The sequence below is a fragment of the Vollenhovia emeryi genome, unplaced genomic scaffold (genome assembly GCF_000949405.1).
Source record: "Vollenhovia emeryi isolate VEMERY1.0 unplaced genomic scaffold, V.emery_V1.0 DF939125.1, whole genome shotgun sequence".
In the NCBI taxonomy this organism is placed as follows: domain Eukaryota; kingdom Metazoa; phylum Arthropoda; class Insecta; order Hymenoptera; family Formicidae; genus Vollenhovia; species Vollenhovia emeryi.
Window position 1 is genome coordinate 1321842 of NW_011967241.1, and position 9784 is coordinate 1331625.

The window sequence follows — 9784 nt, forward strand, 5'->3', positions numbered from 1 at the left end:
TAAAAAATACGAAAAATATGAAATTCAAGATTAAAAAACCATGGAATTGAAAAAAAAAGAAATTTTGTATATTTCTCTTTTTTCGTGAATATTTATTTATGGATTATTATGGAATTATGGATTTCTATAGAAAGAACTGTTAAATTTTTCGGAAGATGTTCAAAGAAAGCTCAATCAATAGATTTTTCTGGAAAATCAACTGCCCGATCAAAGTTTCGCAATGAGATTTTTTACCAAAATATTATGAAAAAACATCTTAAACATATAGCAAAATATTTATCGTTGTAATATAATTTATCTCGATGGTGAGATTGATGTGAAGAAAGTTAGCAAATACTAATATCATGCATACATTTCTTAATTTAATTAATATAAATTTTTATGTTGCAGAGAATTCTGAACTTTACATGAGACTATTCATTATAAAATGCAATTACACGTCTACTACAATGTATTAGATATAATTATATATTTGTATAATTATTAATGTAATATGTCTTTTAAGTGGCAGATTTTGGTTGATTCCTGCAAGCAATCAAACAAATGTATACTTTACAATTTGCATTTGTTATTTGCATTTATTAACTGATTTATTAATTGATTTGAACAAATTTTGTACCATTACGCTACAATTGCGTATTAAAATTTTTGTGAAAAGTATTTGCAAAACATCAATACGGACATCGCAAATGTTTAAAAATGAATTTACCTATTAATGAACAGTGCAATTATTTGAAAATGCTTTTATTGTCAAAGTTTGTGTGCTTAGTAAAATATGTGTATGTGTTTCTAGATTGTGCATTTAATTAAAATGAATTTATTCTTAAGACATTGATCATGAAATAATCGACATGATGATTTCTCAATCATTTTTATACGTACTATTAGTTACGAATGTGTGCAATCTTGCAACTTGGCTAATTTGCCAAAGATATCCACACCTAATTTAATGAGAAATGTATCGCAAGAAGAGAATGTTTATATTGTATATAAATATGTGTATGTGAAAATATAGCAGCGTATCGAGTATTTCTCCGAATATATGTATATACTTACACATTTTCCAAAAATATCTTTTTAAAATCCTGGGAACTTCATCAGTATTCAATACACCAGATATTAGTTTCTTTTGATAAATCGTTAGAATTGATCATGTTAAATATTACAACAGTGAGAATAAAACTGTATTCAACTTCGATATACGAGGAAATTGGAGACATCATAAAAAGTAAATTTATGTAAGTAAATATATTTGTTTATTAAATATTACAAAAATTTTATTATAGGATAAACTCTTAACGCACATATATCTAAGAACTAGCATCTAGTAACGTTTTTTAAAAAAAATAAATTATTTTAACGATGTAATGTCATCGATATTACATTTTAATACATCAAGGCACTTACTTTACTATATGGATTAATAGTTAAGTAATCTTCATAGCACTATTATATTATGGCATTAGTTAAAAATAAATGCGAATATTAATAGTTTAGTAAGTGTGATCTCTTTTGGTAGTATTAGCAAGGAATACTTCTTTCAATCTTGCAATATGTAACGCGTTTTTTTCAGTGTCAAGAAATTAAAATCGTAAACGTCCTAATTAGCACTTTGTGCAAAATAAATTGTTAAACATTTTATGGTCCAACATTTCATACAATCGTCTGATATTATATCTGAGACAGCTCGGTACATTTTAATTTCAATGTCATGTTTTCTTGTCTCAAAAATTCAAGCTCCTCTAATTTAGTCTGCAGATTCTCGTTTCGCATTCGCATAGCCATCAACTCCTGATGCAATTGTTCATTCTCCTCAATCAGTGCTTTCACTCTAGCAGAATCTTTGCTGGGATGCATTTCTTTAACCAGGTCATCAGTTTGATTCAAGAGATTTTTAATCAAGGTAGCTTGAGAGTTTATATGTAGCTCCTGCATAGCGCGCAGAATCTTCGTGCTCTCTTGCTTGGTATACGTGCTTATCAGTTCTTTAATAGCAGTGAGTAAAACAACTGGATCCTGATCTTGTAGTTTGAAGCCTGATCTTCTTGATCTCTCCGTAAATTTTTCCTTCTCTTTCGTCAGATTTTGAGAACCAGCCTCTTTAGAAGAATCCGACGGACGGCTATTTTCCTTACTGGAAGCATCTGAGGAATTGTTATTAGAAGAATCAAGAGAACGTCTGTACTCCTTAGAGGAAATATTCGTCGAATGAGTGGTCTCTTTAAGGGATGCCGAACGTCGCTTATAATCTTTATTCTCATGCGCCTTAGGATACTTTATCTCATGAAGTTTTATCTTGTTTTCTCCGCTAGCGCTCTGCTGATTGTTGCTCACTTTTATTTTCATATCTACAGGCTTTCCTTTACTGTCCGCGTTCTTCTCAGTTTTCTCTGACGGCTTCAAGCTCACAAAATGTTTTTTCACATTCGGATCAGAGTATCTCTTGGAACTTTTCGAAGAGGACTCTTTACTAACTACAATCTTAATGTCAGACGCACTTGGAACTGTTGCCATAAAATCCTTCTGTTGCATAACGTTATCTTTCTCATCTTGTTTCGAGAAATGAACCAGCGGAGAAGAAGTAGCATGCCTGGTAGTTACATGGCGATCTAATTGCTGAGACGTCTTCTTTGATTCCTTTGGTATTAACTCTAGCTCTTCCAAGAAGGAATCATTCATTTTTAATATCCGTATGTAGACGTAACGTAAATATCCAACTTGATGTCTACAGCAGACACGTTACAGCAACTGTAAGAAGAAAAAGGATACAAAACATTAACATTTGTTTTTGCATCTTAATTAATCTCGTTGCACAGTTTAACACACCAACGATAGTTTTGCTTGCATTGCTATTGTAATTACATTACGATAAAACGTGCCAATACATTATTAATGTTACAAATGCGTTACAGGTAAAGAAATATTTATAAATTCGCGACGCACAATAGCAGCTCAGTCAACTAGAACCGGAATTAAGTATAGTAAACGGTACCGCTAACCTTGCCGTGATCGCCAACGCCACACAAATGGGAGGGAAACGTATCGGTTGCGGCTAGGTTAATCAGCTGATCGTACAGGGAGCAGCCAGATGCCGCGCTTGTAGTCTGCCAAACATACGTATAGCCTACAGGAAACAGGCGAATTAGCCAATGATCTTCTAGTATTATTTACAGCGAAATAGTAGATTGGTTGGTTAGAAGCGTTCTCTTTGCTTCGTAAAACATCGCTATTCGCGCGTGAAAGGAATCGTGTTTGTTATATTTCGCCATCATTTTGGCCGTTACCATATTTGTTAAAATCATGTAGGCAGTAATAATTTATATATTTATGTACATTCATTACATATATTTGTATGTGTAAAAAATACAATGAAACAAAATAATTAAAATAATGAAAGAGTAAACAAAGAGAATTATCATGTTGTACAAAAAATATGAGAATGGTAAATATATAAAATCGACAAATAATGAAGTATCGCTTGTGCTCTATTAAAATTAACGACGTGTAATTAAGGCCAAGTTCAACAATTTACAATTATTTTAATAAAGAGTCTGTGATGCTTGTTGTGTGAAAGTGAGAGCTTGTTGAACTTGGCCTTAATTACACGTCGTTATTTTTAAAATCGACAAATTAATTTTCTCGCTAGTGAATATACATGAAAAGTCTGAAAATAATAATGTAATAAACATATGTGACAATTAAGATACTCATAAAATCAGCCGAGCAAGAATAATATTAAGTATTTATATCATTACTTGTACATACATTTCTTTAAATTTGAAAATTGTCTATCAAATGCATTATAGACCAAGCCTAACGAATTTTTAATTGATCCCTATCTATAATCTATAGACTTTACTACAAATCTGGTAAATCCTAAAGGGAATTCTGATTCGTCCAGTTTCTAACAGACGACTGGTTGAATCTATCAGACTTTTTTCAGTGCAGATATCTGTACGATATTCTACGCCTATCTGTCCAGAAACCACGGGCACATATCAAAGACAGCTGGTCTCTAGTGACTGTAATCAGAGATATCTGCGTTCCTTCCGGAAATCATAAGTTCTTTCGGGATATTAGTGAAGAGTGAAGTGACGTCCAGTGATACACGCAGATATCTCTGATTGCAGTCACTAGAGACCAGCTGTCTTTGATATGTGACCGTGCTTTTTGAACAGATAGGTGTAGAATGTCGTACAGATATCTGGCTATATTATAAAAGGGGCTTCCCAGAACGGACACTATAATGCGTAGCGGATGATTTAAACACTAGACTTAACGAACTGAAAAGACGGGCTATCACTCATACTGACGCAACCGCTAATAAAAAAAGTTTAGACCCTAAAAACTTTATGCAAGTTTATATTCTGTACGATTAAAGTAATACTTTACGATTAAAGTAAATACTTCACTTTTGCAAAATATTACTGTTTTGTACACTTTTTTTATAGTTGGCCATATTATCCACCCCACGTTTAATATGGCCAAAACGCATACTTTCAGATTCTTTTTTTTTCTTCGAATATGGATAGATTTTAATTGATCAAAACATTTTGTCATCAAAGCTTATTAAATACACTAGAATTTCAGAAAGTTACAAAATAAAATAACCAGCGGTTTGAAAATTATGAGGATACATGTAATTATAACAAATATTATAGTAATTTAAGAAGAGAGACATATGTATGTATTTGTCTCTTTCTGGACATGTCTTTATATATCTGTTGGTTTATACGCGTGCAACTCCTTCTATTACCACGCTAATCCATTCTATATGTAGATAATATAAACGTACGCATGCAAATTGTCTCCATATCTAAAATCAACGTAAATTGATGACCTGATTTAAAACTCTAAAGCATATTGCCAGAGACAATATTTCCAGTGAGAAATGACTCGTCGATTCGACGTCGTTTCGACGTTGATCGACGAATCATTTCTCACTGGGTTTAACGTCACCTTGGATCTTATTTCGACGTCGAAAAGAGGTGTTTCTTGTGACCAAATTTACGTAATTTCGACCAAGCTTTTCGATGTCATTTTGACGTCAACATTTCGACATTTCGACGTCAAAATAACGTTTTTTCGACTTTACATTTCTCACTGGGTCGTATGCTCACATAGAATGTTCTGTTTAACTACAGATAAAATTTCAAAGGAGTAACTTAACCAAGAGACATATCGCTCCGGGCCCAGATATCATAAACTTTTAAGACTAAGATAAGTCCCAAATGGTGAGAGACTCCCGCAGAGAAGGTTCTCGTCATTTCGGGGTATAAATACGAGCGCTAAACGCCGTAGGACCAGAAAGAGAGTATATTCCACAAGTAATTAATATTTGGTATCCGACACTCAGTTTTATTACTTTTGATTCGACACTCAGTTAATATTCAACTCTTCAGGCGTCAGTGTTTTCGGGTTAAACCCTTAGAAGGTTTTGAGCCCCGACACCAGACTTCCCACACTTCCAAAATTCTCGTTCTGTCTGGACTTAGAAATTGACCATCTTGTAAACCTTGAAGATACAAATAAGAGGTAAACCACTGTAAGAAATCTTCCACATATTAATACAACTCCTCCTTGTGATCCTATCCTTCTCTGGTCACTGTCGAGGAGTCCGATTCTCGGTAAAGCTCTTCAATGTGTCGAAAAACGAACGCAACAAATGCTCTTGTCAAATCGTGACAGAAGCAAGAATTGAAAATTCTACAAAAGGGTGTACCGATTTCACAGTTTTTCCGGATATTAGTAAACAATTAAAATTAAAAGTGATTGGTATAATCAGTGGTATCTTTTTTTATTACATCGATATTACAATGATATATTTACATCATTGTTACTAACATACGTTGAGATTTCTTTTGCTCTGTGCTACAGAGCTTATAGAACGAACATGTTCCTATAAAATGCACTCCTTAATGATAAAATACAATACCAATGTAAGTTTGCTTTATAGGATAAAATAACTAAATACAAAATTGTTTTTGTCGTAAACGCAACGAACCGTAACCATTTTTCCGCGTCAAGTAGGACGATACTAATTCTTAATAACCATCGTATAAAAAATTGCTCGCATATTCCTATGAAACGATAACGTAACATTGAATGATATAACAATCTAATCGATTTAATGATCTAGGCGGTCATTATATAATTAATCTAAGAATAATACACGTATAAGGCCAACCATAATATGCGTCAATGTAATGTCTAACAAGAGACAAGAAAAGTTACGTTTCTACGTGTGATCTATTAATACCTCAGGATCCAAGTTTATTCTGAAAATTATCTTCAAACATGAAATAGACTGTGATCTCTCGGACTGTAGTAACAGTTCCTTAATTTATGTAATTTATTGTTTATACTTTAACTTTAACATCTTTCTTTTCATACACACACATTTTACTTTTTATTCTTTATCTTTTGTGTATTATACTGATCACTATTTATTCTTCATTTCCTTTTATTTGTATATTATTTATCTTTTTATATATGTATATTATTTAACTGTAGCAATTTATTATTGGGTAACAATATTTATCAACAAAACATATTTTATATCTATACAAAATTATGTGTAATATATGTACAAAATACTTAATACGTACAACTCATAAAAAATAGACTTAGTCATGTTCTTCTACAACTTTGTAAGTGATTAATCACAATGTTTTTCAAGCGCGATTTTTCTCACGGTCTTCTTGTTTACATCTCAATTATCATCATAATGAACTTTGAGATTGAAAAGATTAAGCATATTAAAATAGTATCTTAGATGTAATGTAAATCAGTTAAATCATAATATCTGTTTTCACATATATATAACATTTATGCAATAAATGGTTATATCATCAACTGCTTCCAAGTATAAATACGCGGTTAATATATTGATGCGTTACAGTTTGAGGAAAAACGTTTAGCAGAATCAGCGAATTACGAAGTGCTCTCGAAGAACAACAGAATGAAGACTCTGGTGCTCATCGCATGTCTGCTGGTAAGTCGAACAATATGATTTAAATAAAACAATGTACAATAAAAAAGTCCTTTTAATATTTGTTTTTTTTACTCCATTAAATATGATAAAAAATTGATTAAAACATTTAAGCTCCTATACTTTTAATTTTTTATACTCATATTCACTGTTACTAAGTTCGCGACAAAAATTGCACTTATATACTTTTATTGTCAAATTGTTATATTACCTGAGCGATATTTAAATATCTCAGATTTAATTGCGTACATGTAAGAACTATTCGGATATCACTACGATAACTAATTCAAAATACATTGTATATACTTTGCTTTGTGAAACAAATCCGAATAAAATCCATTATTCAAATTTTGTTTAATAACTTCAAATAATTTTGCATAAGAATTAACGTTTCCTATCATTGTCCTTGTAATTGTGTTCTAAGCAAATTATTCTTAGATTTTAAGAGTAAAATTCAAACTTTGAAACCTGAAAATACGATATTGCAAGAAACATAGAATATTTAATAAGTAATATTTCAATTGTAAAATCAAAACAACTAATTTTACAATCAAAAATGTTTATAAGTGTAAAGTGCACGTAAAAGAGATTTAAATGTACTTTGACTACAATTTGATTCTGTTCGGAAGTACAAGTTTTTACACATACATCAAAGCAATCATAGAGGTTGTAAAACTATTTCATTCAAATCTATTTGAAATCTTGAAAAGTTTCGTTTTTCAAAATAATCACAGAGATTTTAAAATATCCACACGTATAGATGCAAACCTATTTATGAGATATTTAATCTTATCCCTGCTCCCGAATGCCATCCCTGATGGAAAAATTTTACTGAAAATGTAATGAAATTGATAAAAAGTGAAATGAAAGTTATTGGAAACTTGTTGAAACCATTTCAAAATAAATCATAAGTTTCGTTATGAAATTCAATAAAATACTGTGAAATTAGATGAAAATTAATTAATATTACTAAAAATTAGTGAAAAATTTTAGAAATGTTGTATATTATGAAATTTGCAGAATTTCACTGAAAATAAATTTTTTAATGAGAAATTGCTGAAATGATAATGAAATTGGGTCAATTGCAAGAGATTTTCAACCAAATTTCAGCAAATTTTATTACGTTTTCAGTAGAGACCCTCTAATAAGAGTCTGGCCATAACAGCGATTGTGGCAAAATCCTACGAGAGAGAAAGATATATATTTGCTATCTCGAAGATAGCAAATATATATCTTTCTCTCTCGTAGGATTTTGCCACAATCGCTGTTATGGCCAGACTCTTATTAGAGGGTCTCTAGTTTTCAGCAAAATTTTTCCATCAGGGATTGTTAGCATTTAATACAAAATAATGTATAAGATATATGTTTACAAGAATATTATACACTGAAATAATTGTACAAGAAGCTATTGCACCTGTGATACACAGGCATTTATTTAAATACATGAAACTACCAAACTATATACTATTTCACCTCTCTTGTCATCTCGTTGCAGGATTGTGCTAATATTAAACTGTTTTATTCTCACAACAGTTTGCTTAAATCTATATTCAGAATACATAAAAAACATGTTTAAAGTTTAAATAATTTTAACATAATTTAAGTAATGTTATAAACATAAGTTATAAGAAAATTCATAGGAAAAGTATTAGAAAGACGATACTAAATATATAAGACTAAGGGCAGGGTTGTTTCAACCTCTTGATAAGTTCACTAATAGTTAAATTATATATATATATATGTCTTTGCTTTTCCTTTAACTCAGACGAAGATAGACATATAATTGAACTATTTAGCTTACGAGTTTGAAAAACCGGCCCTAAATAAGCCTTTTGAATTTTAGGTAGTGGCCTACGCTGCCAACCCAGCAGTATTAAAACGACGTGCTGAAAACGCTGTACAATGTGCCCAGGAATTAAACAAACCACGTAAATATTGTATATTATAATTAAATACTAGTATCCAATACTAGTTCCTTTTTACGAAAAGTTATCAAGTTTTTAATAATAAAAATATTTACTTTTAAAATTATGAAACATTCAAGAGACACATGTAGATGGACATTTCTAGAAACCATATTCCAACACCATGAAATAAAAAGTAGGGAAAATTAGAAACATAGAATTGAGAGAATTGAGATTAAGCATATGTACTTAAGTATTAAAATGAAGAAATTTAAGTTGATCGGCATAGCATTTGTGATGATCATATATTGAAGAATCTATAATTATTAGATCATTAAGCATTTTAAATAAAATTTTGTCTCAGATCAGAAGTATGTCAAATCCATAATTTTTTTTCAGCGACTTCAGAGGATGTAATCTATTGCGTTCTTCAAAAGGATGGCGTGGTATGTCTCTATATTTATAGATAGTACATAAATACATAAATTTATATGCAGAATGCTATTGCATATACATGTCGCTGTTCTTTATATCTTAAATAAAAAATCTTAACTTTGTCACAAAACTTAAATATAATGATTTAATAGTTAAACACATTGCAATTCTTATACTTGCGGGAAACTACAAATGTGTGACTCATAAAAACTGCTTATATAATTATATTATTGAAATAGTCAAAAGACTAGTTAATTTTCTCTGCGCTGATGCATATATTGTTACATATATTGATACATTATTCTCATATGCATAATTGCAATTTAATTTGAATTATTGCAACAAATCTATTTCATATATACAAGTATTATAATTGCAGATTACAAGTGACGTAATATAAAAAAAATTGTATCTGTAGTGATTAGACAACTTAATTGCTAGATTGTATTAATAT

The 9784-nt window shown here is 30.7% G+C and overlaps 2 protein-coding genes across 4 annotated transcripts in view; one reads left to right on the forward strand and one right to left on the reverse strand.

The window, feature by feature from the left end:
- Positions 1 to 1233: 1233 nt before the first annotated feature.
- Positions 1234 to 3096, reverse strand: LOC105569215. 3 transcript variants are annotated; one of them, XM_012025477.1, is made up of 2 exons: positions 3000 to 3096; positions 1234 to 2748 (listed from the first exon to the last, which is right to left on the reverse strand). In XM_012025477.1, exon 2 carries the CDS (start codon positions 2677 to 2679, stop codon positions 1672 to 1674), a length of 1008 nt encoding a protein of 335 aa, XP_011880867.1. In that variant the 5' UTR covers positions 2680 to 2748; positions 3000 to 3096; the 3' UTR covers positions 1234 to 1671. The 3 variants fall into 3 exon arrangements, with proteins under 3 accessions (XP_011880867.1, XP_011880868.1, XP_011880866.1); XM_012025478.1 differs by lacking the exon at positions 3000 to 3096 and adding an exon at positions 2863 to 2990; XM_012025476.1 differs by lacking the exon at positions 3000 to 3096 and adding an exon at positions 2827 to 2990.
- A 3770-nt stretch (positions 3097 to 6866) lies between these two features.
- The window catches only part of LOC105569216, a 5650-nt gene continuing 2732 nt past the window's right edge, over positions 6867 to 9784 (forward strand). The window contains exons 1-3 of the mRNA XM_012025479.1: positions 6867 to 6994; positions 8835 to 8919; positions 9295 to 9341. Coding sequence (XP_011880869.1) covers positions 6962 to 6994; positions 8835 to 8919; positions 9295 to 9341 — 165 coding nt within the window. The 5' untranslated portion in view covers positions 6867 to 6961. The remainder of the gene's footprint in view (positions 6995 to 8834; positions 8920 to 9294; positions 9342 to 9784) is intronic.